General features: G+C 64.6%; 10 protein-coding genes across 10 annotated transcripts; 6 read left to right on the forward strand and 4 right to left on the reverse strand.

The window, feature by feature from the left end:
* Nucleotides 1–347: 347 nt before the first annotated feature.
* Nucleotides 348–1,800, forward strand: JCM10292_003742 (uncharacterized protein; the record flags this gene model as incomplete). The annotated part of the gene is made up of 4 exons (XM_076649027.1): nucleotides 348–414; nucleotides 578–972; nucleotides 1,042–1,511; nucleotides 1,623–1,800. The coding sequence occupies 4 exons, from the start codon at nucleotides 348–350 to the stop codon at nucleotides 1,798–1,800; spliced, it is 1,110 nt and encodes a 369-aa protein (XP_076505481.1).
* A 187-nt stretch (nucleotides 1,801–1,987) lies between these two features.
* Nucleotides 1,988–6,626, reverse strand: UBP12 (putative ubiquitin-specific protease UBP12; the record flags this gene model as incomplete). Its single annotated transcript, XM_076649028.1, has 6 exons — nucleotides 1,988–2,542; nucleotides 2,608–4,404; nucleotides 4,484–4,896; nucleotides 4,960–5,027; nucleotides 5,090–5,917; nucleotides 5,977–6,626. The coding sequence occupies 6 exons, from the start codon at nucleotides 6,624–6,626 to the stop codon at nucleotides 1,988–1,990; spliced, it is 4,311 nt and encodes a 1,436-aa protein (XP_076505482.1).
* Nucleotides 6,627–6,939: 313 nt separating this feature from the next.
* JCM10292_003744 (uncharacterized protein) lies at nucleotides 6,940–8,630 on the forward strand (the record flags this gene model as incomplete). Its single annotated transcript, XM_076649029.1, has 9 exons — nucleotides 6,940–6,983; nucleotides 7,070–7,089; nucleotides 7,265–7,329; nucleotides 7,401–7,474; nucleotides 7,591–7,684; nucleotides 7,760–7,813; nucleotides 7,943–8,154; nucleotides 8,309–8,383; nucleotides 8,492–8,630. 9 exons carry the CDS (start codon nucleotides 6,940–6,942, stop codon nucleotides 8,628–8,630), a joined length of 777 nt encoding a protein of 258 aa, XP_076505483.1.
* A 1,330-nt stretch (nucleotides 8,631–9,960) lies between these two features.
* JCM10292_003745 (uncharacterized protein) lies at nucleotides 9,961–12,296 on the forward strand (the record flags this gene model as incomplete). The annotated part of the gene is made up of 4 exons (XM_076649030.1): nucleotides 9,961–10,310; nucleotides 10,371–10,506; nucleotides 10,567–10,698; nucleotides 10,755–12,296. 4 exons carry the CDS (start codon nucleotides 9,961–9,963, stop codon nucleotides 12,294–12,296), a joined length of 2,160 nt encoding a protein of 719 aa, XP_076505484.1.
* A 694-nt stretch (nucleotides 12,297–12,990) lies between these two features.
* JCM10292_003746 (NmrA/HSCARG family protein) lies at nucleotides 12,991–14,246 on the forward strand (the record flags this gene model as incomplete). The annotated part of the gene is made up of 6 exons (XM_076649031.1): nucleotides 12,991–13,302; nucleotides 13,362–13,513; nucleotides 13,572–13,618; nucleotides 13,672–13,755; nucleotides 13,812–14,007; nucleotides 14,093–14,246. 6 exons carry the CDS (start codon nucleotides 12,991–12,993, stop codon nucleotides 14,244–14,246), a joined length of 945 nt encoding a protein of 314 aa, XP_076505485.1.
* A 193-nt stretch (nucleotides 14,247–14,439) lies between these two features.
* Nucleotides 14,440–16,389, reverse strand: JCM10292_003747 (uncharacterized protein; the record flags this gene model as incomplete). Its single annotated transcript, XM_076649032.1, has 1 exon — nucleotides 14,440–16,389. The coding sequence occupies one exon, from the start codon at nucleotides 16,387–16,389 to the stop codon at nucleotides 14,440–14,442; it is 1,950 nt and encodes a 649-aa protein (XP_076505486.1).
* A 1,322-nt stretch (nucleotides 16,390–17,711) lies between these two features.
* On the forward strand, nucleotides 17,712–18,497 carry JCM10292_003748 (histone H3 family protein; the record flags this gene model as incomplete). Its single annotated transcript, XM_076649033.1, has 5 exons — nucleotides 17,712–17,902; nucleotides 17,980–18,078; nucleotides 18,233–18,263; nucleotides 18,362–18,411; nucleotides 18,467–18,497. The coding sequence occupies 5 exons, from the start codon at nucleotides 17,712–17,714 to the stop codon at nucleotides 18,495–18,497; spliced, it is 402 nt and encodes a 133-aa protein (XP_076505487.1).
* Nucleotides 18,498–18,940: 443 nt separating this feature from the next.
* On the reverse strand, nucleotides 18,941–21,151 carry JCM10292_003749 (uncharacterized protein; the record flags this gene model as incomplete). The annotated part of the gene is made up of 4 exons (XM_076649034.1): nucleotides 18,941–19,525; nucleotides 19,592–19,657; nucleotides 19,725–19,988; nucleotides 20,048–21,151. 4 exons carry the CDS (start codon nucleotides 21,149–21,151, stop codon nucleotides 18,941–18,943), a joined length of 2,019 nt encoding a protein of 672 aa, XP_076505488.1.
* Nucleotides 21,152–21,592: 441 nt separating this feature from the next.
* Nucleotides 21,593–24,418, reverse strand: JCM10292_003750 (uncharacterized protein; the record flags this gene model as incomplete). Its single annotated transcript, XM_076649035.1, has 6 exons — nucleotides 21,593–21,783; nucleotides 21,859–22,165; nucleotides 22,226–22,849; nucleotides 22,908–24,155; nucleotides 24,239–24,265; nucleotides 24,338–24,418. 6 exons carry the CDS (start codon nucleotides 24,416–24,418, stop codon nucleotides 21,593–21,595), a joined length of 2,478 nt encoding a protein of 825 aa, XP_076505489.1.
* Nucleotides 24,419–24,618: 200 nt separating this feature from the next.
* On the forward strand, nucleotides 24,619–26,269 carry JCM10292_003751 (uncharacterized protein; the record flags this gene model as incomplete). Its single annotated transcript, XM_076649036.1, has 6 exons — nucleotides 24,619–24,626; nucleotides 24,688–24,822; nucleotides 24,887–25,020; nucleotides 25,080–25,505; nucleotides 25,563–25,849; nucleotides 25,916–26,269. The coding sequence occupies 6 exons, from the start codon at nucleotides 24,619–24,621 to the stop codon at nucleotides 26,267–26,269; spliced, it is 1,344 nt and encodes a 447-aa protein (XP_076505490.1).
* Between the last annotated feature and the right edge of the window lie 1,462 nt (nucleotides 26,270–27,731).

A 27,731-nucleotide genomic window follows, 5' to 3' on the forward strand; every position in this document is an offset into this window, starting at 1 on the left:
CGTGTCGCATGTCGGCCCGTCTTCCGCGTTTCGGGGTTGCCACCGCTTGCAGGATGCTGACAGTGGAGGCAGGCCTGTGGTGACTCGGTCAGTGGAGCACGTGCTGCTGTCAGCATTGTGCTCTGGTCAGCGCCGCCCCAGAAACAGATCGACAAGGCGCAGAAAGTGGAGGCAGCGACGAAGAGAAGCACGAGTTCGGCGCCTGCTTCTCCCTTCTGCACCGCTTCAAGGTTCCGCAGACACGCTCACGCTGCACACCAGAAGCTGCACATCAGCGACTCGACGCCTGACCCGCACAGAACAACGCTCTCTCGCACTCCTCCACCCCGTCCCTCCGAACAGCCAAGATGGCCCCCACAAAGGTCGCAGTCGTCGGCGTGGGAATGAGCGCAAAGGTGTTCCACATCCCCTTCAGTGCGTGCACCCCAGCGACGACCCGCACGCACCCCAGCGCTGACGGCACTACTTGAACTTCGTCCCCACCTCGGTCCCGACCCTCTCTCTCTCCCTCTCGCATTATCGCCGCCGCACCTTCGATCGCTGCCTTTGTGCCCGGCACGATGATCCACAACCGCAGTCCTGTCATACCCTGACCTCTTCAGCCTGGATGTCATCGTCGAGCGTTCGGCCACTCCGACCTCGAGCAAGGCTCGCGACCTCTACCCTGGCGTGACCGTCGTCAACACGCTCGAGCAGGCCCTCGCCGAGGACATCGACGCTGTGTGGATCCTCGCGCCCAACGCCGAGCACTATGCCTACTCGAAGGCCGTGCTGGAGGCAGGCAAGCACGTCGTCATCGAGAAGCCCGTCACGCCCACCTCTGCCGAGGCGTACGAGCTTGCCGAGCTTGCCAAGAGCAAGAATCTCGTCCTCGCTGTGTACCAGAACCGCCGCTGGGACGCAGACTTCCTCACCGTCAAGGAGCTCATCGCCAAAGGCACCTTTGGCGAGCTGAGCGACTTCCAGTCCAACGTGAGTTGCCACAACTGCAGACAGCTCAGCACCGACGTGACTCTGATCTCTGCGTTCCCCGCTATGCAGTTCGATCGTTACAAGAATGAGCTCAACGTCAAGGTCTGGAAGGAGTCGAACATTCCCGGCGCGGGCGCCGCGTTCGACCTCGGAAGCCACCTCGTCGACCAGCTGCTCGACCTCTTCGGCGCGCCGCAGCGGGTAACGGGTCTCGTGCGCAATTCGCGCCAGCTCGGCGACCCGGCCGTGCCCGACTCGTTCGTGATCCAGCTGCACTACCCCGCCGACCCGTCGACGCCCGGCCGGAGTCTCCCGCTGCTCGCGACTGCGCAGGGGAGCATCCTCTCGCTCGTGACGCCACAGATGCGCTACACGGTGCGCGGGACCAAGGCGAGCTTTGTCAAGCACGGCGTCGACGTGCAGGAGAGTCAGCTCATCGCAGGCGGAAAGGAGGCACTCGCGAAGGACGGGTTTGCGGTCGAGCCGAGCGAGCAGGCGGGTGTGCTGTACCGCCTTGAGAACCCGAGCAAGCCCGAGACGTGCGTTTCCCTTATCCTACTCCTAGTCATTGGGTTCCGTCTCGCTCGTACTGACGCGGCTATCTTCGCACTGTCCCTGCTTCCCTTGTTTGCGCCTCCTCGTGTCAACAGCATCACCTCGCACCCGGGCTCCTACCGCAGCTGGTTTGAGAACGTCGGCGCGGCCCTCCAGGCGCGCGACCCGAGCCAGCTCATCGTGCAGCCCGAGCAGGCCGCGCTCGTCATCAAGGTGCTCGAGCTCGCGGCGCAGAGCTCGCAGGAGGGGAGGACGCTTGACCTTGTTGTCTGAGTCTGAGGAAAAGCGCGTGGTGGAGCGCGATAGACTGTGCAGATTTGAAAATAGAAGTGCCATTCGTTCTCTCCCTTGGACGCAAGTTGCGCAAATCATGGACGAGGTTGCAAGATCGGCGGGATAGCTATGCGGTTCTGAACGAGTGAGGCCAGAGACGGGTCAGGCTTGCTACAGTTCCCGAGCATCACTCGAGCTGGGGCGGCTCGTCTTGCCCATCCGCCGCTGCTGCCCCAAGCGGCGCCATTGCTGGCGCGTCCGCTTCGGGCGGCGGGTTCATCCACCCCTGCAAGTCCTCGTCGTCGTCGAACCCGCTCAGGTCCTTCGGGCTCCCGGGCTCGGCGCTCCCGGCCGGCGACGCCAGACCGCTCACGCCCCCGACCGAGCCGGGGAACGCGCCAGGCACGTGCGGCGTCGGCGCGAGGCTGTCGCTCGCCGCGGACCGTGCGGTCGTCGACGGGCGCAGCGAGAAGAAATCCTCGGTCGAGACGCTCCCGACGCTGTGCGGCTCGCCGCGCGATGCGAACGGCGAGTCGACGTCCGAGGCCGAGGCAGAAAGCGCAGGCGAGGGCGGCCCGCCTGCTTCGGACGCGGCGGCCGAGGCGTTGCGCGACGCGACGGCCGACTCGACGAGCTCGCGCGCTTTCGCGCCGCCAATCGGGCGTGCGGTGCGGCGGCGGTAGAAGAGGAGGTATGCGGCCGAGGACTTGACGCGCTCGGGGCTGATCTCGGAAACGCGAGACTGCGCGGAAGGAGCGGTTGAGTCAGGCCGCGATGGCGGAAACGGGAGAGAAGGCAAATACGCACGTCGTCAAAGTCGTACCAGCGACCGTTGTCCGGGTTCTTGGCAAACGCAGTGTAGTGTCCGCCGCCGAGGCCGCCAAAGTGGTTCGACACAGCATAAAGGTCGTACGTGAGCGAGTCGGGCTCGGTGATTGCAGGCGCGTTGTCCATCTGCTCGGCAAGACGCTGCTCAACCTGGTCGCCCATGACGAAGGGCGACAGGTCAAGGCCGTCGAGCGGGAAGTCGACGAGGTCGTCGAGCTTGTCGCGCGAGTAGCGGCTCGACGAGAAGCGCTTGAGCGCAAACACGAGCACGTCGGGGACCTTCCACAGCTCGACCTTCTTGGTCGCCTGCTTGTGCTCCTTGCAGCTCGAGCAGTACCACTGGTCGTCCTCGCCGAGACGCTCCTCCTTGGTGAACTCGGTCAGGCAGTCGGCGAGCGTGATCGTCTTCTTGGCGCCGCGGCCCTCACGCCGCTTCGTCTCGATCGCAGGATCGACGACGTCCTCCGTCTCGCCCCACGTGCCCGCGTCGCCACCGAAGAAGTGGTCGTGCGCCTCGGCGTCCCAGTGTGCGACGAGCGAGAAGCCCGTCGAGACGAGAGGCACCGCCGGTGCCGATGCTGGCGAGACCGCAGCCGATGATGACTCAGCGGTAGTTACAGGCGCGGCTTCCGGCGCCGCATCCTGCTCGCCGCGATCGGGCCTGGGCGAGAACATGTCGACGTCTTCGCCGGTCTCCTTCTCCTTCCCTGCTGCCGATGCCGCCTTCGACGCGAGGCGCTCCGCACGCTCGACAAGCGACTCGGTTGACTCGTTCGTTGCCGACTGGTCGAGCGGCAGTCGGCCGTTCGACGTCGGACGCTTGCTCACCTCCAGGCGGAAGACGGGACGGCGACGGCGCGTGGGAGCAGCTGGCGAATCAGACGAAGCGGCCGAGGTGCTCGCCGCGACGGACGACGAGTCGGTCGAAATGGTGGAAGAGTCGAGCGTGCCGGGAATGGGCGGGGCGAGGGAGGAGACCGACGAAGCGAGTGAAGACTCGGCGGCGCCTTCCCCTGCAAGAGCTGCGGCAGAAGCGCCGCCCTCATGGACTGTCGCAGAACCGGGTGTCTCGACCTCCATCTGCGCAGCATCAGGTGCGGGCTGCTGCTGCGCCGCCGCTGTCGCCTCCTTCTCCTCCTCGTCCCAGCGGATGTCCTCCTCCACAAACTCGAGCAGCTGCTCGGCGCGCCGCGTGACGCGCGCATACTGCTTGGCAACCGCGCGGCGGATCGCCGCCTCGCTGCGCGCCTCGTCAGCCGACAGCGTGACGATGAAGGGCGAGCCGAAGACCTCGCCTTGCGGCTGGCGCATGCCGAACAAGGGCTTGGACGACGAAGAGGACGAGGATGCGAGAGGGTCCTTGATGTGCATGAGGGGGAGGATGGCGGGTGCGTCGGGCGCCTGAAGCGCCTCATCGGGCGGAGCGACACGGCGCATGCCACGCGGGCGCGGCTGCGAGTACGCCACGGTCGTCTCGTACAGGATTAGGCGGTCATTGCTCGTGTTGACGTCGGTGACCGACTCTTCGTCGTGCCAGTCCTTCCAGAACTTGGAGTGCCATTCCTCGGTGACGATGAGGCGCTTCGGGTCGAGCGACGTCAGTTGGCCGACGACCGACTTGAGCGTCTTGAGCGTGCCCGACTTGGGCACCTCGAGCTCGACCGAGAGGATGCCGCGCGCCGGGTCAAGCGGGACGACAAACACCTTGCCCGACCACTTCTTCGTGACGGGTAGGTTGGTCGTCACATACATGAACGGGTCGAAGGTGATCGAGACCTGTGTGCCATGCGTGCGTTGTCAGATGCGTGCGCTGTCAGTGGTGCATGTAGCGCAATGGCCGAGCTCGGAGACGCACCTTGTCGCAGTCTGGGCAAACGACCGTACTGCGGTACTGACCTTGGAACAAGTCGACGATGACCGAGTCGTTTCGCGAGCGGTACTGCTCCCAGCACGTCTTTGCCATCTCGACGAGCTCCTTGTCGCCGCCGCCCTCCCAGTCGGGCGCCTCGGTCGCCGGCTTCTTCTTGATCCGGTTCAAGTCCTCGTGCGTCCCGTCGAGCAAGAACGCGAGCAACTCCTGCGAGTCCTGCTGCCCGTAGCCCGAGAACTGGGGCGCAAAGCGCGCGAGCGCCTGCTTGAACTCGCGCGGCGCGACCGAAGAGCCCGTGCCGTGCCACAGGCGCTCGATCAGCTGCCCGAACGCCTCGGCGACTTGGCCACGCATGCCGAGCGGGTTGTCCGGGTTCAGCTCGTCGCGGTAGACGCCGGCTGTGTAGTAGAGCGGGCGGTCAGTCTAGACTGACCTGCGGCGCGAGTGCCAGGAGGGCGCACAGAGGAAGTACTCCTGCAGCTCCTTCGTGTTGCTCATGCACTGGATAGCCGAATTCATGAAGCACGTGCTGCGAGCGCGAGCTCCGTCAGTCCCGCTCTCATTCGCAGAGAACGGCCCCGCTCGACTCACTTGCCGAGGTTCTGCAGTCCAACCAACCCCCTCTGCCCCTTGGCTGCCGCGCCCGTCTTACTCCTCGTGAGCGCGCCCGCGACCGAAGCGAGCAGGCCTCCTCCAGTATGGTGGTGTCCGGCCGCCTTGGCGGGCTCCTTGGGCGCGGCAGGCGCGCCGGGCGTCTTGCCCTTGTGCAGGCCCGTGTGCCACCCTCCCGCAAACAATCCATGGCTCTTCTTCTTCCCGTCTGCGGAAGGCTCGGCTGCGGCCGCCACAGGAGCCGCGGAAGCGGGAGGAGCGAGCTGGGCGTTGCCGCTCTCAGGCTGCTGCGCGTCCTGCTCCTCGGCCTCGCGGAGCGCGCGCAGAACCGCCTCGGCGTCGACGATCCACGTCCCGTCAGGCTGCTGCGCCTCGACGGCGAGGCGGGTCTCCTCGTCGGTGAGGAGCGCGTCCGTGAGCGTCGTCGTGTCGTCCTCGGGCGCGAACTCGAGCAGCTCGGTGCCCGACTCGCGCAGCTTGTCCGGGAAGACGTACGCGGGACCCTCGAGCGCCGAGACGGCGTCTCCTGCGGGCGGGAGGCGCCAGAGCCGGACGGGGCGCGGCGGGTCGTCGAGCGAGAATGCCTCGCTGGCGAGGGAGACGAGCTCGGAGACGCGCGCATCGGCCGAGAGATTCACGACGGGCGGAGATTGATGCGTTGGGACGGGAACGGGGCCGGACGAGTTTGACGAGTCGGGGAGAAGGACAAAGAGCTGGAAGCGCGGAGGGTAGAACTCGATCGTCTCGGACATTGGGCCGGCAGGGGCGATGACGAGGCGCGGGAAGCTGCGGCCGTCGGAGCCGTACCTGCGAGAGGAGTTGTCAGGATCTCGACTGTGTCGAGAAAAGTAGTGGAGCAAACGGACCACTCCTCGAGCACCTTCCACACGACTTCGGGGACCGCGACACAGTCCACATCGAGCACGACGCCCTTGCGGAGGCTGGTGCCATCGGTGTCAACGAGGTCGCTGTTGTTGATGGGGCCGACCTGCTCGGGCGAGAGAGCGACGTCGTCGTCCTTGGACTGGGCGACGCCCGAGCACGCCGTCTGCCACCTGCGGTACCACGCGCGCGAGACGAGGTACCAGGTGTCGCCCTCCTCGAGGGGCCGCTTGACCTCCTCCTGGACGAGGTCGAGCTGCATGTCGGGCGCAATGCCCTCGTAGCGCGACGCAGCCTGGTACGAAGGGATGGCGCCGTCATCTGCGTCTGCGTCTGCATCGTCGTACGCCGGGGGCGACGGCGGCGGGGCCTCGTCTGCGTCTGCGTCTGCATCTGTCAGGGTGTGGTCATGGTCTGCGGGCGAGGGGGAGCGCGGGGTCGACTGGATGTTGAGGCGGGATGCGCCGATGGACCCCTCGTGGTCGCTGGCGCTGGCCGAGTCGGTGGCCATGAGGTCCTCGGAGTTTGCGCGCTTGGGGGCCGAGGCGGGCGGGCCTGGGCTGGCGAGCTGGCGCTTGCGCGGGAGCGACGACGACGAGACGGACGAGACGGGGCTCGACGGGCGCGGCTGCATGCGCGCGGGCTGCGGCAGGGGAGGGCGCGCGAGGGCGGGCGGGGCAGGGCTCGCAGGGCTCGCGGGGCTCGGCTCGAGCACGCGCGAGGCAGTGTCGCGCGGAAGAGAGGACGAGCCAACTTTCCCCGCGACCCGCTTGCACGCTCCCAGTCCGCTCCCACTTCGGCTAGAGCGCAGGTAGCTGCGTGCACTGCGCTCGAGAGCTCACTTCACACCGCTCAGCCGTTCCGACAGCTCGATCAGAGCGAGTAGCGCCTCGGTTGGCCTCGTCATCGCCGCTGCTTCTGCGCCCGCGCACTACCCCGTCCGCACGATGGACGGCGTCGACATCCCGCCCATCACAAAGGCGTACCTCGTGTGCGTACTCTTGGGCTCGACTCGCTCAGAGAGACCCCGCGCTGATCTCGCTTCCTCGTCCTCCTCTCGGCCCGACAGCGGGGCAGTGGGGACCAGCGTCGCAGTCGTGCGTCCTCAAGCGCGTCTGTCAAGACAGGCGGAAGACAGTGACTGACTTGCTTTGTACCCTCGGCACGTTGCGCCCACCACGTGCAGCGTGCGTCGCTCCTTCCGCTCGACGATGCGCTCGAACTGCAGTGTCTTCAAAGTAGCTCGCTGATCTGTCGCTTGCCGTCTCGCAGAATGCAAGTTCGTGACGCCGCTACAGCTGTTTCTCTCGTGGCGGTCCGTGACAGAGCACGGCCAGGCGCGTTCATACAGGCTCGTTCCGCGCAGCGCAGCCGGCTGACGAACCGTCCGCCCTGTTGCTCCACACAGATCTGGCGCCTGGCAACATGCTTCTTGTATTGGGGCGAGCTCAGCCTCGACTTCTTCTTCCACCTCTTCTTCTTGTGCGTTCACGTAGCGTTCAGTCTTTCAGGCGAGACGGTACCGTGCAGCGGATGGCCTCTGCACGTCACCGTATGCTGATCGGACATTGCTACTGACGCTCTTACGAATCTTGCAGCATGCGCTACTCGAAGATGCTCGAAGAGTCGGCGTTTCACGGTCGGAGAGCAGACTACGTCTGGCTCCTCCTCGTTAGCTGCACCCTTCTTCTCGTACGTGTCTGCGCCTTTGATGCTTATTAGTGCGAGCCGATGACGACGATCGCTGACGCTTTCGCTGTCGAGCAGATTCTCAGCCCCCTCTCGCCTTCCCCCTTCCTCTCCTCGCCCCTCTCCTTCACAGTGAGTCGATGTCGCCGTATGCAAATGAGACTCGGCCTCTGCGCTCTCGAGTCGCACGACATGTTGACCTGTATCGCGTCTCATTCGCTGAACACGCTGACCCACCGCGCCCGCCCCTCCCCTTCGCAGCTCGTCTACCTCTGGTCCCGCCTCAACCCCTCCGTCCGCCTCTCACTCTTCGGCATCATCACCATCACGGCGCCCTACCTCCCCTACGCGCTGTGCCTCTTCTCGTGGGCGCTCACGCCCGCAGATCGCGCGGGCTCGCCCGGAGGTGGGTACGGGTGGGGCCTCGGCGTCATCATCAGCGACTTGCTCGGGATCGCGGCGGGGCATTGGTGGTGCGTCAGCTCTCCTCTTCACTCGGTTGGCGCTGTGCTAGACGGTCGAGAGGGCAAAAGCGAGCGCGGGACGGGCTGCTGCCCTTGTCTGCGCCTCTTTTACGTGCTGAACAGACCATTCTGACACGTTCGTACTCCTCTGCGTGTCTCGCAGGTACTTCTGGACCGAGATCTGGAAGCGCGAACGTGCGTCGGGCGGGCGCAACTGGCTCGAAACGCCTCGTTTCCTGTATGTCGTGCACGCCTCCTTGAGCTTCTCCTCCAAAATTTCCCTATCGTCGGCGGTCTCTCAGCATGACAACAAGCCTCCACTGACCTCCCTCGTCGTATCCCACAGCGTCAAACTCCTCGACCCGCCCTCGCGCCTCGAAGAGCTCGAAGCGGCCGACCGTGCGCGGGAGCACCTCGCGCAGCAGTACGAGGCCGACCGCGCGGCTGCAGAGGCGCAGGCGCAGAGGAGGGCGTACGGGCGCTAGTTGGGGTCCTTTGGCTGCGGTGATCGGGGACGAAGTGGAATACGACGGTGCGCTGTGCTTGCCTTTACGTCGGGTTGCCGTCACCGGCCTTCGATGCGCGGGTTGCTCAATCTAACTGAAGACCTCTTGACTCGGATAGAACAACCGCTCACTGCGCGTAGTCATGGGATGCTCCGCTTCGATAGTGAAGCAACCCTAAGACTTCTTCGCCTTGTCTCGATTAATGCTGTCCCCGCTCGGTGTTGAGCCTCAAATTGAGCAAGAGCTGATGCTCGCGCCGTCCTCGGGGCTCGTGCGTGGCAGGCTACTGTGGGCTTTGCGCGTTTCGACGCTGGCTGCTTTCGTGGTGCTGGGAACGTCTGACTCTCTCGTTCGCTCCGGAGGGCGCTCGACTCGCGGATGCTGTGCGACCAGCCTGACAAGATATCACTCCCGCTTTCGTCACAAGCGCCGCCGTCAAAGGCCCTCATCCGGCCGGGCTTTCGTCTCTGCTGCTACCGACGAGAACCTGTACTCCTGCGAGACGGCCGCATTCGATTCAAGCACATAAGCTCGCCCACGTCTCTTGCAAGGTTGTCGACGGGTGCTTCCTGGTGCGTGACTCAAACCTCGAATCGCGCCCGAGACCCGAGGCCTAATGAAGCGCCTCGTTCACCCGTTCTCGCCTGCCCTCAGATCGCAACTTCGCAGCGCGAGCGTCAACTTGCCTGGCACCAACGACTCGCTTCATGCCTGGCCACATGGCTGCTTGTGCTAACTATGAGGCTATCTCCCATCGAGGCGCACAAGAGGGATGAAGGTCAGCAAAGGCTTCGTTACACCTTTCCCTCCTTTCCTCCAGCGCCGTCAACCCACTGACTACCCCTTCCTCCCAAGAGATGTCCGCGCCCGGTACACCACAGCTACCCTGTAGAGAAGACATCAGGGCGGCCGCTTCTACTATTTAAAGGCCAATCGATTCTGCTCTGAGGCGGTTCAGGAAGCGGACGCTTGGAGACGAGCAGGCGACGAGATCCAGCACGAGGCCGAGCCCCCGCCGACCTGCCCGCGGCAAGCGCCAGCGCAAAATCCGCCTGTGAATGATGGAGAGAAAGGAGGGCTCGAGCGCGACGAGCGCGTCGCGTCGAAAAGTGCGCAAGGCTCAGGGGAGGCGTCGTAGGCGTCAGGAGTGCATTGCGGTACTGTGGGTGCTGCTGTACTACCCAGAGCTTTCCACGGGACACTGCCAGGCGTGACACGAGCGCGAGACGTGAGCGGAACGAAAGTTGGCGCAATCGGGCGTCGTCGTGCAGCGCCTCGTCCGCGCCTCGTCTCGCGACTGCCGAGCACGATGCTGCGAGTTGCTGCACGGCGAGCACTCGTACCGCGGGCTGCGCTCAGCGCGCGGCTCCAGTCGACGCTGCCCAAGCCCGAAGCGGCGACTCCTCTTCCTCCGCCGCCGACGGCACCCGCGGGCAACGCCCCGCCTCTCCCGCCGCCCGGGCCGCAGCCTGCAGCGCCCCAGCCGAGCCCGACTGTCGCAGAGTCGGCGCCTGCACCCGCTTCTGCGGCCCCGTCGAGCCGGTCGAGCGGTCCCGGAGCAGGCAAGCGGCTCAAGTCGCTCCTCGTCTCGTCGGCCCTCTTCCTCGGGACAGGCGCGTTCCTCGCGTACGCGTACGACTCGCGCGCAGGCGTGCACCGGTGTGCTCGCGCAGGACCTCCGCAACCATGACGTCGCGCTCACTCTCCCCCCACTTGCAGATGGCTCGTCCAGCCGGCGTTCATGGCGCTCACCAAGGACGACCCCGAACTCGCTCACGAGATTGCGGTCAACATTCTGTCCAAGAATGTCGGTCCCGTAGACTGCGGGGTGGACGACGAGCGGTTGGCATTCGAGGTTCGTCTCGCTCCTTCGCCTCGTACGGATGACCCGCTGATTCGCCTCCGACACTCGCAGCTGTGGGACAAGAAATTCTCCAACCCGATTGGAATTGCGGCGGGCTTTGACAAGCATGCCGAGGCGATCGACGGCCTCTTCAACCTCGGATTCGGCTATGTCGAGGTCGGCAGCATCACGCCTGTGCCGCAGGTGCGTCGGAACCGTCCTTCTCTCTTTGGCCAGGCGGCTCACGCGCCCTCTCGCAGCCTGGTAATCCGAAGCCGCGTGTCTTCCGCGTGCCCGAGTCGAACTCGGTGGTCAACCGCTACGGATTCAACTCGGAGGGCCACGCTGCTGCGCTCGCCCGACTCCGCCAGCGTGTCATGAACTTCGTCTACAACTACGCTCCCTCCCTTCCCGCTTCGCTCTTCCCCGCCCCTCCTGCCACTCCGACTTCGGTCGAGGACTTTGACCCAATCCGCTCCTACCTCGCATCGCCCGAGGCTGCCGGCGCCGCACCCGCCGATGCCGTCGGTCTGCCGCGCAGTCTCTCGCCGGGCAAGGTCCTCGGACTGAACCTCGGCAAGAACAAGGTCAGCGACCCCGACTCGATCGACGACTTTGTCAAGGGCATCGCGGCTCTCGGTCCTTACGCCGACGTCCTCATCGTCAACGTCTCGTCGCCCAACACGCCCGGCCTGCGCAACCTCCAGCGCAAGGGCATGCTGTCCGAGCTCCTCGAGGGTGTTGTCCAGGCGCGCGACCTCCTCCCCACGTCCATCAAGCCGCCCGTCCTCGTCAAGGTTGCGCCCGACCTGGACGACGAGCAGATTTCCGACATTGCGTACGCCGCGACGACGTCCAAGGTGGACGGTGTCATCGTGTCCAACACGACCATCTCGCGCCCCGCCTCGGCGGGCACGTCGCCCACGCTCAAGGAGACGGGCGGCCTCTCCGGCCCGCCCGTCAAGGCGCTCGCGCTTCGTGCGCTCTCGGCGCTGTACGAGCAAACGGACGGCAAGATCCCGCTCGTCGGCTGTGGCGGCATTGCGTCGGGCCAGGACGCGCTCGACTATGCGAAGGCCGGCGCGAGCCTCGTGCAGCTCTACACGGGCTTCCTCTACGGCGGTGTCGGGCTCCCGCGACGGATCAAGGACGAGCTTGCAGAGCTGCTCCGCAAGGAGGGCAAGACGTGGAAGGACGTCGTGGGCAGCGGGCGCGTCAAGGCCGTCCCGCCCCCGCCTGCTCCGGCCGTCGCCGTGAGTCAGAAGTCCGACGGTTTGAGCGAGAAGCCGACGGAGCAGGAGTTCCAGAAGCAGCTTGGCGAAGCCAAGATCGAGCTCGAGGCGCTCATCAAGGAGCTTGCGCAGTCCGATGCTGCACCGCCGGCGACCGCTGGCGAGTCGGCCGCCGCGCCTGTGGCCACCACGGTCGCACAGCCTGCGACTACGCCCGTCCCTGTACCTGCGCCTGTTGCCGAGTCGCTCCCGACTTCGGCTGCCTCGCCTGCCGTCGCGCCCGGCCCCGTCTCTTCCGCCGCTGCCGGCCCCGTCTCTCCCTCCTCTCCCGCCCCGACCGCGTCCTCGCCCAACCCTGCACCTCCCATCGCCAAGACCGCGCCCGCACCCAAGATCGATGACCTCCCGCTCGCCGCCCCGGCGCAGGCCATCCTTGACGACAAGGCCATCTCGGCGCTGCTCGACCCGGCAAAGGCCCAGGTCGAGACGGGCGTGGCGCCATCCGCGCCCGAGGGGAAGAAGGACGTCTGCGAGGAGCCGAAGAAGCAGGACGACAAGCGGTGGGTGTGAGGCGTGAATAGAACAAGAACGAGTACCCTCAGTCGATGCGGGCGACTACGCGAGCGTCAGAACAGGCACGATCTTTTTCGAGACCTACAGCGTCGGAGAATTGTCAAGCGCGGCGAGTTGAGGTGTGGGTACGACGGCGGAGCTCCCCCTGCTTCCACCTCCACTCGAAGTTCCGCGCTGCTGCTTACTGCTGATCGTGGCTGGCTATCCCACGAGTCCGACGACGCAAAGACTGCGCGTATGCGATGACACTGGCTGCAGTCGAGGCGCTGCGCTTCTTCCGCTGACCGTGCCTTCGAGTACGGCTCTTCGCCGTCTCGCGTTTACCTTCTGATGACTTCTGGCCTCGCTTGCTGACTACTACCTTCGACATCTGTGCCCTGTCTCTGCATGTCTGCTCCTGCTGTTCCTGCCTGTGATCCAGCCGATCGCCTACACTTTCGTTCCCGTTCTTCACTTGGGCACAGTCGCCGTCGCATTCTCGGACCACCGCCTTCGCGTCGGCCATCGCACACTCTGGCAGACCTCCACTGTGCACCACATGGCGGCAGTCAGACACGGACGGAGCTGCCGGTGGGGGGCGTTCATCGGGCTCACCAGGACCCGAAGTGGAGGCGGAGGAGGATGAGAGGGAGGGCCGCCTCGAGTCTTGCTCTGCTTCTTTTCTCTTCGTCCACCCAAGCAGCAAATCACAATGTCTCTCGAAATTATTGCCGTGATCGGCGCGACCGGCAACCAAGGATCTGGCGTCGTGGCGAACCTCCTCGCTTCGACTTCTTTCGTCGTCCGCGCCATCTCGAGCAACGTCAACGGAGATAAGGCGCAAGCTCTTAAAGTCAAGCACAAAGCTGCCGTAGACGCAGGCCGTCTGATCGTGACGGAGGCTAATCTCAATGACCGCGAGTCGCTTGAGAAGGCCTTCCACGGCTCGTACGGCGTCTTTGTTGCCCAAGCCCCCGGTCCGACCGAGGTACAGCAGGGCCGCAATATTGTCGACGCTGCCAAGGTATGAGACAAGCTGCTCATGCCAGGCAGCCTTGCCTTTGACACTGCGCTTTATCGCAGACGACCGGAGTTCGGCACGCGGTGTTTTCCTCTCTCCCGGGTATCAAGACTGCGTCGAATGGCAAGTATGCCGTTGCGCCGTTTGACAACAAGGAGGAAATTGCGAATTATGCTCGGCAGCAGCTGACGACCACAACCTTCGTCATCCCAGCGTGCGTTCGATTCCGTTGTGTCTCTCGTTCATCTCGTCTGATGCCTCTGTGGTCATAGTGGCTTCTACAGTAATCTCTCCGCCCCTTTCTACTGTCACCGGCGCGGTGAGTAACCAAAGTAGCCTCCGTGATGTCCGTGGCTCACGCCACTGTCGCAGAGGACGGTGCCGCCAAGTTCTGCGGCCCCGGCATGAACATTGAATGGGTCGACGACCAGCACGACGTTGGCGTGTTTGCGGCCGGTAAGCCTGGCTCGCTTTCGTGCTCGCTCATGCACTCACGCTGCTTTGCCCGACAGCGATCTTCACAAAGGGTCCGGCCATCACGGCTGGCAAGACTTATCCCGTCGCATCTAAAGCCCAGACACTCAAGCAGATTGCACAGACGTACGAGGCGATCACAGGCGATCCGAGCGTGTGGGAGCCGCTCACGCCCGAGCAGCGTGCTGCCTTCCTTCCGCCGTTCCTCGTCTCGGCAATCGAGAACATGTACGGGTGCGTTGTCTCGCTTGCGTCCTCGGGTACCACTGGCGCGGCGGAGTCATATCAGAACCCACAAGCTGAATATTCTGTGGTGCAGGTATTTCGAAGAAATGGACTCGAGCAAGACCTGCTATGGCACTATGGACCCGAAGGACGATACGAGCCTCCAGGATCTTGGCGTCAAAGCGTCGACAGTCGAGGAATGGCTCGCCCGCACCGGCTGGAGGGCACCTGGATGCCGGGCGAAGTGAGCTTAATGCTCACTACTCATTGTTCTCTCGCGCTCGTTCTTGTACGTTCCTGCTTGTCATTGAACGGTATGTCTAGGCATGATGCAGGTAGTAGAGCTACACGACGGAGCACACACGTCGAGCGAGAGGGATACAACTGATAGAACGAAACAACACGACCAAGACATGCTAAGACCCGACACTGATGGCCATCTCATGCCGATACTGCCCTCGCCGCACTCGCCAGGGTGACGAGACTGCCCTTGACGACCGGCATCCTCGCCGCGCTGACGAGCTTGTCCTCGACGCCAAACTCGTCCGACAACGCAAAAGGGTGCGCCGCGTCGTCTTCGGCAGCGAAGTCGATCACGACGCGTGGCGAGAGGGATTCGTCGTCATCGTCGAACGGCGAAGGCGACGGAGAGCGGGAGGATGCGGCCGAGTTGGCGGACGAGAGGTCCGAGATGAGCGACGGTGCAATCGAGACGGAGTCGTCGATCGAGGCGGACGGCGAGTGACCCGTCGAACGTGCGACGGAGGAGGCCGAGAGGGAGCGCAGAAGCGGAGTCGGCTCGACGGGGAAGAGGTTGTCGTCGTTGAACCGAGGCGGGCGCGACATTTTGGGCGAAGCATCGCCGTCGACGATGCTGGACGAGCGCGACACGAGGGCGGAGAAGGAGAATGAGCCGAAGGAGGCGAGAGATGGGGTCGTCCGAGACTCGTGGTAGGTCGTCGCTGATGCAGTCGAAGCGGACGAGCCACGACGGGTCGATTCGGCGGTAAGTCCCGCCGAGTCGCGGCGGCTCGTGAGCGACAAGCGCGGAATCGACCAGCGCGAAGAGCCACTCCGACGTGCGTGAGTGCAGGCGGCGACGTCGTCCAGAGTCGGGTCGGTCGGGAGAGGCGGGAGCGACATCGGTTGCTCGGCGTCGCTGTTGGACTTGGCGATGTACTCGCGCAGCGCCTGCAAGCACGTCTCGCTGGCGCGACGGCCCTCTTCGGCCTCGGCGAGCTGGATGCGCAAGCCGTCGAGCTGGAGTCGGAGGTCGCTGAGCATTTCGCCCGAGGGCTGCGACGCGCAGGTAAAGTCGCTGACGGAGTCCGTCAAGGACGAGCGGCGGCTCCACGACTCAAACATGGCAACGGAGTCCTTGCGGCCGCAGAGACGGAGGTTGGCGGAGAGAGGTGCGTCGGCGTCCGAGTCTTCACCCGAGCGAGTGCGGCGAGAGGACGACGTGCTGAGACGGCGAGCGAACCTGCGCTCGAGGTCCCACTCGAAATCGCCTGGCTGCACAAAGTCCGGCAGGCCGGAAACAGCCGAGTTGCGGCGCGAGGCAACCTTGGTCGAGTGGACGCCGAGGCGGAGCTCGCGCAAGCGGTTGATGCGCTGAGCGTCGTCCTCGTCCTCAGGCACGACAGCGATGCTGGCCGAGCCGCGGCGGTGCGCAAGACGAGCGAGAGGAGTTGCGGTCGAGGTGCTCTTGGTCGGGCTGCTCGAGAGCGCGATGGGCGTAGAAGCGGGCGAGGAGAGACCGAAGCCGAGGCCGAAGCACTGCAGCTCAGGCTCCTGTTCCTCTGAGGGCGACGCAGGGTACTCGGGCGAGGCGGCAATGGCGGCGAGACCCAGGGACGAGCGGCGACGAGGAACAGTCGACTCGTTGGCGAGCAACGAGGCGCGGCGCGGCGGAAAACTATACTGCATGTCGATCGAGCCACGCGGTTTGCTGTTGGACGCTTCGGTCTGAAGGCGCATGATAGCGCGGCGCGACTCCTCGACCTTCGAGCGGAGCGTTGTGACCTTCTCCTCTGCTTCGCGGCGCTCGGCTTCGAGCGCGGAGACACGCGCACGCTCGGCCTCTAGCTGCGTCGCCAGGTCAACCAGCGACCCGCGTAGCAAAGCAACCTCGCTGGCTTGATCCTCGACGACGGCGACGGGCGGGCGGCTCTCCCGGAGAGCCTGAAGTTCGGCGGCGAGCTCTGCCTGCGCAGCCTTCGTCGCCTGAAGCTCGGCAAAGAGAGCTGCCGGGTCGAAAGTGGAAGACGGAGCAGCGTCACGCTCCGACAAGAGGGCGCGCAGGCGAGCATTCTCCTGCGTGAGCGCCGAGACTGCCTGCACCTCCTCCTGGACGAGGGCGTCGAGAGCGCGGAACGAGTCGTCGCTCATGTCGTTTGACCGATTAGAAGGGGAAGCCACCAGGGCCGTTCGCTGCGCATAGTGAGCAGGTGAGCTCCGCGCTACGCGATGCGCAACAAAGGGGAAATGCGCACAAGAACAGTTGGGAAAGGGAATCGACCGGATGCCGCACAGCGGGCTGAGGTCGAAAGAAGAGGAGTAGGGCGAGAGGCGCACGACGCTGTCGGTAAGCCACGCGAGGTGATCGAGCTCTTGAGCCGACAAGCGGACAGAAGGCGAGTTGAAGAGGAGGGGGAGATGGCGGGTCGCAACGATCAACGGTGCGAGCGGACGCAAGAGGTGCAGACGGGAGGCAAAGAGAGGAGCGCAGCCTCCAGCTCGGCTCGATGGATCTCTCCTGAGCAGCGAAAGCCAGGCAGTCGGCCATATGGAGGAGAAGGAGTCGCGGTTGGAGCAGGCACAGTCGCTCCCTTCCCGATGCGGACCCTGTCTCAGCGCCTCCGAGCGAGCCATGTGCGCTTTGCGTTGTCTCGGACTGTCGATCCTGCCACGAGGAGCAAGGGACTCGCAGGAACGGCGACGGCCGCAAGGCCTCGGCGAGGCGGCCTTGCAGCAGGAAAGCCAGGTCCTCCCCGCCGCGTGCGCCATCGCGGGAGGTCTGGAGCAAGCGATCGGATCGCCAGCACCCGTCTTCGCTTTTTCGGCAGCTCGGCCGCGCCGAGGGTCGTCGTAGAAGCGGTCCGCAACGGGAGGCGCGCGTTTTCTTGGGCGTCAGAGGCGTCGAACGGGAGCACTTGGGCTGTGCCGCGTGGGGGTGCATCGCGGTCGCAGTACATCGCGGTCGCGGTGGATCGAGGCAGTCCCAGCCCAGATCGGAGGAGCCGACGCAGACCAGCAGACGAAGGTGAGGACAGGTGTGCGCCGAGCCCAAATAGCCGTCGAGCACGAAGGAAGGCCTCCGCAAATCTCGGCTGTGACACAGTGCACGGATGCTCTCACGCCTCGAACAAAGTCGGTGTCAGCTGCTGACTAGGCCGGGTGGACCCATCCGAGGACGACGAGCAGCACAAGGTTCCGTCGACCTCCTGGGGAGCTGCCTGCCGCTGGCTTGATTAGAAGCTGTTTGTGTGTCCTCTGTGCTGCTTTCAGCTGGAATCTTGCTGCCGAGACGGTCGAAGTTCGAAGTTCAACTCGCCGACTGCTTCCCTTTCGACCGCGCACGGCCACTGCTTCCCGGGCGTCGAGTGCTCGGATCTGCTCTGCACGCACTCTCAGAGTCGCTGCACGCTCCCAGCTCGCGAACCTCCCGCTCCTCCAGCGGGCCCGCCTGCCTCGCTCGCGTCGTCGCCTCGATGCCGACGAAACAGGCCCATCCGAAGCACAAGACGGCGATCCAGAGGCCTGGCGGCAAGAAACCTCGCAAGGGCATCAAGGCGCCGACGCAGACCCAGTCCAAGAAGCGCCGCTGGAAGCCCGGCACGGTCGCCCTTCGCGAGATCCGCAAGTATCAGAAGAGCACTGAACTCCTCATCCGCAAGCTCCCGTGCGTACCTTGATTCGCTTTGCGCACGTATGTAGAGTTGAGAACAGGTCACTTAGCTGACCGCGCCCCTCTTCCAGCTTCCAGCGCCTCTGCCGCCAGATCGCGATTGAAAACGCCGGTGACTTCCGCTGGCAGGCCGCCGCGCTCCAGGCGCTTCAGGAGGCCGCCGAGGACTAGTGCGTCCCAGTTTTCTTCTCTCGGGTCGCGCAATTGCGAAGAGTACGCATGGCGGCCTCCACTTGCTCGCTCGATGACTTGAGCTCCGCTCCCGAACCGGTTCAGAACGCCTGATTACACAGCCGAGCACACGCTGATCAGTTCGACGCACAGCCTCATCGACCTCTTCGGCGACTGCAACCTGGTGAGCTGCCGGCATCGCAACCGCGCGGATGTTGCGTCCCGCCAGCTTCCGAGGAGGTCAATGTTTGCTCATCGCTCACTGCTTGGGAGTCCCCGCAGTGCGCCATCCACGCCAAGAGGGTCACGATCATGCCGTCCGACATGAAGCTGTGGGCCATCTCTCGCGCACCAGCCAAATTTGACCTGACGCATGGACTCCTGCAGCGCGAGGCGCCTCCGTGGCGAGCTCAAATAGCGAACCAACCTCGCCCACTAGTCCAGCTTGTCGCCTTCGTTCCGTCTGTACCCGCATGCACCCCCTCTCGCCTTCGTCGTTGCTCGCGTTTCGTCCGCCCGTCCCCTCGCCTTGCCTCCCTCGATCACCGTTTGTGCCTTTCCTCGCCTGCTCAGCTCCGCTCGGTGGACCTGTGCAGGATGGAGAAGCCCTGTAACAATCGCGGCAGCCGTCTGTACTGTGTCTGCTCCTTCTTTTCGCGAGATACGGGAGTACTGCGCGATAGGAGACCCAACCTCGGCCTTCTCAAACGGGGTCAAAGCGCTCTCGCGTTTTCAAGCGGGGGTCGTATGAAGAGATGCAAAGCAGTTCAAGATGCAGGTAGACACCGATTATGCGTGCACGAGTCCTCAATGAGAGACGCGCAGTGAGTCCTCCTCAAGTCGTCCTCGCCCTTTTCCTCCTCATGCGATCACGTCATGAAACCCCGAGTCGTCCTCCACCCACTCACTCTCAGCGTCCAAGAGCAACCCCAGTCCCGCATCACAGTCAACGACGCCGCGCTCGACACCGTCGGCCTCATGCTGCAACCCGTCTGCCTCCCTCTGCGCCGCGACGAGTGCCGCATAGATCGAAGTTGGCGCAGCGCCCGACGAGCGCCTGCCCGTCCTCCTGCGCCCCTTGACGTGCCCTCCATTGCTGGCACCCGAGAGACTCGCCGAGTCCGACGAGGTGGACGAGGCAGTCGACTCGGTCGACGCACTCGATGGAGTTGCCGCGCTCGTGCTGCGGCTGGTCGACGGGCTCGTTGCGCTGCCCGCTTGGCACGCCCAATGTGGGAGCGAGATGTCAAAGCGCGGATCGTCGCTCCAAGCCCAGTCGAAGGCGCCCTCGTCCCCCTCGACGGGAAAGCGGCGGAGGTAGACGTCCGAGCCGTACCAGCGGATGCGCTCGAGCGGCGAGTGCGACCTGGAGAGGAGCGGAAGGACCTGGCGCGAGAGGAGCGGGAATATGTGCGTGCGAACGGCGGGGTGGTCAAGCTCGGCGTACTGGAAGGCGGTAATGTTTGGTCAGAATCGCTCGCTCGCATGGTCATTCTGGAAGTGAGAGCAAACAGGGCTGTAGTCCCAGGTGAAGGAGCGAAGCTTGGGGAACTGGGCGAGCTCGGCGCCGTAGCTCGACTGCGGCGATGCGGGAGCGAGTCAGCCAGTACGAGCTGCGACCGGAAGTTGTTCAGAGAGCACGCACCAACGGTCCCTGCCACCAGGCTAGCTCCTCAGAGTCGACTCCGATCCCGAGCTCCTCGAGTTCGTGCGCCACGTCCCTTACTTCGCGCAAGAACCCGGCGGCGAGTTCGCGCGAGTTCCAAACGAAGAGAACAAGGTGTTTGATGTTGGGGAGATTGCGAAGTAGCGGGAAGATGTGGCTGCAAAGAAGCGGAAGCGGGAAGGGCTCGTAGAGACGGAGGACGCGGAGTGGGACGAATTGCGGGAAATCGAGCGAGCGAAGAGGCTGGCGACGGCATACATGTCAGCACGGTTGAGACAGAAGGGGCGACGCGTACGATGCACCTCGAGACTTTGCGTCCACTGGTCGAGCAGTGGGCGGGACCGGGTTGACCAAAACCCGACGAGCTCAAGCTCTTCCGCGCGCATCCAGACCTCCGAGTCCCACCAGCAGTCGGGTACGACGCCCGGGTCGACGGCAAAGTCACGGTGCACGCGTATCTCGGTCGCGGCAGGCGCGAGCGTGACGAGCTCGAGTACCGAGTCGTGACAGGCGTTGAAGGTGAGCGAGCGGATTGCGGGCGTGAGGAACGGGATAAGGTCCCCTGATAGAGGCACGCCAGAAGGTGCGACGTAGGGGGAGAAGTAGCGCGAGATCTTGATGCCGCACAGGTAGAGATCGCGGAGAGTTGGGTGAGCGGCGATGGCGAGGAGGATGTCGACAGGGACTGTGCCGAGCGAGTATGGCGAGCTGGCCGTCACGCACTCCTCGTCACGCCAGACGAGCGCAAGGGACTCAAGCCTCGTCAGGCGTGCGAGCGTCTCGACAAAGACTTTGCCAAACGTCGGGCAGCGAAAAGTGCTGAGCCCGATGGCAGGCGCGTTCTGCGGAAAGAAGGCGGGCGACGTCCAGGCCACGGAAAGGTGCCGCACTGCGTGCGCTCGAATCGAGCAGGGCGGAGGCCACAGGAGGTCTGACGGGTCTGCTTCGTCGTCACCGATAATGGCGCTAAGGCGGTGAATGGCGTGAGCGGCCACCGACTCCGCACTCTCCTCCGCGTGCACCCGCACGTCGACACCAAAGTTGCGCCACACGAGTGGGCGGCTGGCCAACCAGGCGGCCCGGCACGTCGAGCTGAAGTTGACGATGTCGGTTGCCCTTTGCGTCCATTCCTTCGAGGTGGTCCTCGTCCCGTCGCTCGTGGTCGGCGCGATTCCGGGGACGCAGAACGACCCGATGCGCTCGATAACCTCGAGAGGCAGGCTGACGAGCGAGACGCGCGGAAGATGCGGGGCGGCGGGTTCCGAAGAGGAGGCGGTGCGCGTCGGCGGGGGTGGCGGATTGAGGGCGGTCTCGACGAAGCTGGAGTTGCTCTTGCCGGGCGTGTGATCGTACGTCTGCTCTTCGGCGAGACGTGTCGTGCCGCTCGAGGTCGACGAGCGCATCATGGCGACGATGTTGCTGGTTGACGGACGAGCGACGGTTGAAGAGCGACACGGCTCGCGAAGGACTCGAGGTGCGCGTCCAGAGCTGACAAAGTGTCTGAAAACCCGCACAGTACCGCAGCGTGCTCTGCGATGTGTCGAGGCGGTCTGATCGAGGGGAAAAGCGCCGAGGCTGAAATGTCAACAAATCGAGGTCCACGAACCAGAGCGCCTTCAGCCATTCGAGGACACAGACGGATCGCGACGACCCACATTGCATGGTGAAAAGGCGGTGAGCACGCGTGTGACCAGGACGCGCGAAGAAGCCAGGCAAGGAGCGCTTCCGCGTTGTCGCAACCGAACATCTCGCGCCCGTGGCTTTCACCGGCTATTCGTGTCGTGACTCTCACACGCTATGAGACGTACTGAAGCACATTGAGTCGAGCATACACCCGTCCTGCCCGTCTACGCGTACAAATCCACCTCGAGTAGCCCCCGCGGCCTCCTCGTCTCGAGCCTCGTGAGCCGGCTCAGCTGCGGCAGGTCGACCTTGCGGCGCAGCTTGACAAACACGTGCGAGGGGTTGTGCCCCGCGTGGAGGGACGCGCCGGAGAGGAGGCACGGCTCGCAGAGGTCGAAGGACTGGGGGCAGTGGCCTGCGAGAGTGGGAAACACGTTCGCGTCAGCTCCGCCCATGCTCACACGCAGAATATGAGGGATGAGTAACGCACAGCACCGCAGCCACGGCCCGCGGATGTACCGATCGCATGCATCGCACACGACGCGGTCGTGCACAATCTCCTCGTCTGCCTGTCCCGTCTCGACGGTCCCGTCATCGATGCTCGTCCGACCCGCCTCAGAGCGCAGGTCGACCAAGTCGGACGCGCCGTCCGCTCCAGACGTTGTCGGCGACGGGAGGTACAGGAGCGGGAGGAGCGCCTTGACGCTCGGGAGCGGGCGGCGGATCGGGTGCGTGATGCGCAGGAAGGCGTGCGACGAGTCGTGCTGTGCCTGCGAAGATGCTTCGCACTCGGGGCACTGCACCTCGCATTGAGATCAGTGATATGTTTAGCTGGAGTATGTGTGGAACAAACGCACGAGGTTCACACTCGGCATCGTCGGGCAGTTGGCGCATAGCCACCTTACGCCCTGCTCGACACTCCCAGGCGGCAGCGATTCGCCGAATGAGCTGTCCGGACCGGGAATCGTGCGGCTGCACGATGTGCACGAGACGCCGTGCGAAGGGTACGGGAAGCGGAGCGGGGGGCGCGACGGGCGGGTATACGAGACGGCCGAGGAGGCGGCGGACGACGGCGTGAGAGAAGCGAGATGTGCGAGTGTTGCCGGTGGCGCGGAAGGTGTTCGCGTTGGTGCAGGTGGGGCTGGCGGAACGGAAAGCGCGCTTGGCGGGTACCAGCTGCTGGGCGGGGGCGGTGGAGGGTGGCTCGGGTGCGGTGGGACGGGCGGGAGCGTCGAGTACCAGCTCGCCCACCAGTTCCAGTAATCGGCGACACCTTCGGGGTTAGGCTCGGGCGCGGCAGTACCGGCTGATCCGCTGCTGCCGCTCGCAGATGCAAGTGACGACGCGCGAGCACGCGCGAGGTTGACTGCGCGCGGACTGACTGTTGAAGCGACCGAGGCGGGGATCTTGAGCAGGATGTGCGAGTCTTCATGCGTTTCGGAGGAGGTCGACGACGGGAGCAGCGGCGGCAACCCTTCGCACTATCGCAAGACGGTCAGTTTAACTGTGAATGAGAATGAAGAGCAAGGCGACACGCACCTCCTGGCAAAGCAGGTATGCCTCGCACACCGCGCACACGAACCTCGCGCCCACGAGCGCTTTTTCGCACCTCGCGCACTTCTCCTCCCGCACCTCGCCTCCTCCCTCGGCCTCTTCGCCTGCGTCCTCCGAGCTCGTCCTGACAGTGTAGCTTGTCTGTGCGTCCTCGCACTGCCCTGACTCGGACCCGCCATCCATCGAGCCTTCCTCGCTGCTGCTCGCGAAGAGATCCCTCGCGCGCTCGCGCTGGCTTGGCGTGGGGCTCGGACCGAAGTCCGACTGGAGCGACGGACTCGAACCGTTCGAGAGCGAGGGGAGGGACGAGCCGGGGCGAGGGAATGGTGGAGGAGGGTAGAAGCCCGGGTGAGGAGGAAAGAGGCCCGCGAAGCCGTGCTGAGGCGGAGGCGGTAGCGGCGGCGGCGGAAAGTGAGACCAGCCGAAGCCGTGAGGGGAGCCGTGCGGAGGAAGGTATTGGTACGGCGATGCGCGCGTAGGTATCAGTGGCTCGAGCGGTGCGGGCGGATAGGGGTGCGGGTGGTGCGAGAAGCGTCCGCGCGCAAAGTTTGGAAAGAGCGCGTCGTGCGAGCCGTTCTCGTGCGGCGGGGGGATACGGGAGGTGTCGTGCGAGGCATAGTGGTCGTAGGCATTGCGGGACGGAGCTTCGTTGAAAGACGGGCGGGACGTGTCGAAAGGTTGCGAGACCGACGAGACGGTGCGCCGCTCCCAGTCATCGTCTTCACGGTCATCACGCGCAGCGGCTGCGTCCTGCTGACCGCGACTGCGGCTGTACGCCTGCTCCCGCAACCAGCCGTCACTGCCGCCGTCGCTCGATCCGGACAAGGACGCTGGCCTCGCGCGTGATTTGGCAAGCCGGCTCCTGCTCGCCGGCCTGGGCCACGCCGCACGCTGCCATCCGGCGCCGACATCGCTGCCCGCACTGCTGCTGCCCCTGCGGCTCGGCGGACCGTCTCCGAAAGAGTAGACGGAGCTCGTCGTGTCACTCAGGGCGGGTCCGTCGTACTCGACGAGGATCTCGAGCTTCAAAGTGATGCTGGCAATTTCGGTGGAAGCGCCGGGGCCCGTGCCGAACCAGCCGGACGACGACGAGGCGGACGAAGAGGCATCGGTCGAGAAGTAGTCGAGCGCCTCTCGCAGGTCGGCAGTGGAAGCCACTTCGATGCGTTCGTTGTCGTCGTCGAGGTAGGCAAGGCGGAAGGACCCTGGTTGCAGGGAGAAAGAGCGGGCGAGCTGCGCGATACGAACGACGGGCGAGGTGAATCAGCTTCACCGCACAGTCAGCGGAGTCGCAGCAGCGGGGCAGTCAGGCTAACCTTGATTGCGAGGTCGTCCCGCTCAAGCTGCAGAGCGGGAGTGCCGGGTGTCTGGGTCAGCAGGAGCTGCGCACACGCGTAGAGGGGAACGAGACGCACTGCGAAGGCCTCCCCGGGGAAGGTGACGCGCCGAGGGTAGCCCGAGCCGGCGAGCGACGCCTTGACGGTGAGTCTCACCATCCTGCGGTACACGCTGCACGGGTGCGCGGGCGGGAAGAGTAGTCAACGGCGAGCTCCCGGGAGCCGGGCGGGGTTGCTGCGGATTGATGAGACCTTTCCAGCGCAGGGGAGGCGCACTTGCTGTCTGCGCGCACTTTCGCCGTACACGCGCGTCCCGACGCGTCCACACTTCGCAGTGCTTGCTCGCACACTCGCACACCATGGCAGAGTGAGCCAGTACTGCACACGCACAGGCAGACAGCATCCGAGACTGACGCTTGCCTTGCCAGCCCGTCTGCCTCGACGTCCTCCGCTGCTGCCCCTGCTCCCGCTGACGGCGACCACCTTGCGCACGGCATCCGCGCGCTTGCCCTCAAGAAGTGGAACGACGCCTGCGACCACCTCGCCCAGGCTGTCGAATCGTCGTACGTCCCGCCGCTCCTCTCTCCTTCACTCGCGGACTCCGCTGACTGTCCTCTCTGCCGACAGCACCGCCAAGCATGGCGACCTCGCGCCGGAGAACGTCGACCCACTCGTGCTCTACGGCAAGGCTCTCCTGAACAGCGCCATCGCCCAAAGCGCCGTCCTTGGCGGTGCCGCGCCGCAAGGCGAGCCGGCCTCTGGTGCGGTCTCCACTGTTCTTAAAGCAATCCAAGCCGATGACTAATGATTCGACGCCCAGACGCTGCGCCTGCTGCTTCCTCTTCCGCCGCCGCTTCCGGTCCATCGGCCTCGACGTCTTCCGGCCCCGCTGCCGGTCCCTCCAGCGCGAAATTCCACTTTGGCGGCGACGCCGAGGACGACGACGCGGACGAGGGCGCCGACGGCGAGGACGGCGAAGAAGGTGGTGCGGAGGGCGAGGACGACGGTGGCGCCGCTGGCGGCGACCGCGAAGACGACCTCGAGTCGGCGTTCCAGGTGCTCGACCTTGCGCGCACGATCCTGAGCAAGCAGGTGGACGAGATCGAGACTGAGCTGGAGCGCGTGGTGAAGGAGGGCGGTGACGGAGCCGAGGGGAAGAAGGGCGAGCTTGAGGAGACGCGCAAGAGCAGGAAGGAGAAGCTGGCAGATGTGCACCGTTTGCTGGGAGACGTCGCGACCGAGTCTGGTTCGTCCCGCGTCTCTCCCACTGCTTTCGACGCATCACTGATACCTCTGCATACAGAGCAATTCGACAACGCCGTCGAGGAGTACTCGTCGGCCCTCTCGACCCTCTCGCGCATCCTCGCTCCCTATGACCGCGCCCTCTCCGAGCTCCACATGCTCATCGCCCTCGCGCTCGACTTTGTGCCAAACGCAACCTCGCGTGCCGTGTCGCACGCCGAGAAGGCCAAGGGCGTCCTCGTTCTCAAGCTCGCCGAGCTCGAAAAGGTGCCCGAGCAGGAGCGCGAGGACAAGGCCAAGCGCGAGATCGAGGACATCCGCAGTCTGATGGGGGACGTCGACATGAAGGTGCGCTCGTGTCCGCCTCTTGTGCCGGCGTGGGATTGTCGTGGCTGACGCGCAGTGCCACTGCAGATTGAGGACCTTCGCACCGTGCCCGAAGCGCCCGCGCCCACTGCAGCCGACTCTGCACTCGAAGCGCTGCTGCGTCAGTCGTCGAATGCGATGGCCTCGGCGGCCGCGAGCGGGAGCATTAACGACCTGACGTCGCTCGTCAAGAAGAAGAAGAAGGCCGCGCCCGCGCCCGGCATCGTCCAGGAGGAGGTCAAGCCCGCGCCGGCTGACGGTGCGCAGGGCGGTGCGGAGGAGAACTTGCTCGTCGTCAAGGAGGAGGTGGACGGCGCGAGTGCCGAGGGGTCGAAGCGCAAGGCCGACGAGGACGGCACCGCGCCCGAAGGGGACAGCAAGAAGCCCAAGGTCGAGGGGTGAGTGGGTGCTGTACATTCGCCGTGATCTTTGCATGTATCGCTTTGCTCCCGCTACTCGCGTGTGTGCTTGCAAGTCTATGCTCCGCTTTCTGTCCCGTCCCTTGTCTCCTGTGTTGACGGACTTTCACCTCGGCTTGTCCGCTTTGCGAGCGCAACTCTCAGGAGAAGCCTTTCATGCCGGAGACTCCGCGGTCTCTCAGGCTCACTGTGGGCGGGATCCTCGACCCTCTTTTCATTTCTACCTTTCACAAACCATTTCCTCACTCGCCCTGCGGAGTCTCCGATGACTACCCAGGACGATCTCCGCGCGATCATCAAATCCATATGCGACGCCTGGAGGTCGGAAGGCGGCAAAGTGGATCTCAACAGCCAGTTTATGCACTGGCTCCGACAGACGAACACCATGGTCAACGCTGCGGAGCATTGGGCACCTGTCGCACGCGAGCGCGCTGCTGACGAGCTGAGGGCCTTTCAAGACGCGGTGGGCGAGCTTGCGCATTCAGACCAGACCGTGCGTGCGATCTCCCCTGTTGCGTGCACTGGGCGGATGTTCACACTCGTCTCCGACAGCTCACGTATGATGGCGCCGTGGCTCGCCGCCTTCTCCCGAGTCTTTCACGCCTCAACCCGGTTATAAAAGGGCTCAAGGAGCTCTTATATGAGTGCAAGCAGACCGATCTCTTCAATCTCTACACGCAAGCCGACAATTGGCACTGGGCCGTGCTGCTGTTCGTCACGGAATACGCTGCAGGCTGGACCTCCGAGGATGCTGAGGAGCTCGGGGCGGAGTTCGCGCTTGTGGGCAGTATCGTCGGAAACGGCGCCGACGAATCACTCATCCGAGCGCGCAAGGTGCGTCTTCCCCACAATGTCGACCATTTGCTAAAGCAACATTTGACCTTCTCTTGATAATGTAGCTCCCGCTTCCGGACAAGGCTGGCAGGGTCTTCCCTGTGCTGCGCCGCTTGTGGGTGCAAGCCGGACGGCCCGCTGTTGGAAGCGGAAGCGCAGCGGGACGCGCATCGCGCTCGACTCGCACCCGTTCTCAGTCACCTGTGCGTCTCGACGAGGCGCAAGTCATGATTAATCTGCTCACACACAATCTGAGCAGCCCCGCGACGAGATACGAAACGACCGTTCCGACCGCCGCGAGCGCTCCCTCCCGAGTCATCTCTTCGCGCACCCGCACTACAAGCTCCAGTACATGCGGTACTAGCGCGCACGGATGGGCTGTAGCAAGAACTCGTGATCAAGGCGAGGTCTCGTTCGCGGATGGACCCGCGATGGAGCCGCGGTCATTGCATGCAACGTCGATTTGTGCTGTAACTGCGCCGGCGAGAAGCTGCGACAAAGCATAGCGTTGAGCAAGCAGCCCAGCAGCCAGGGGCGGGTCGACTCGAGCGCATGGTGAGGTCGGAGCGGAAGAGGTGGAGCTCGAGGGTTGACCTCAAGGTGGGCTTAAG

This window comes from Rhodotorula paludigena, assembly GCF_050403205.1.
Source record: "Rhodotorula paludigena JCM10292 DNA, Rt_paludigena_JCM10292v1_ctg20, whole genome shotgun sequence".
Taxonomy (NCBI): Eukaryota; Fungi; Basidiomycota; class Microbotryomycetes; order Sporidiobolales; family Sporidiobolaceae; genus Rhodotorula; species Rhodotorula paludigena.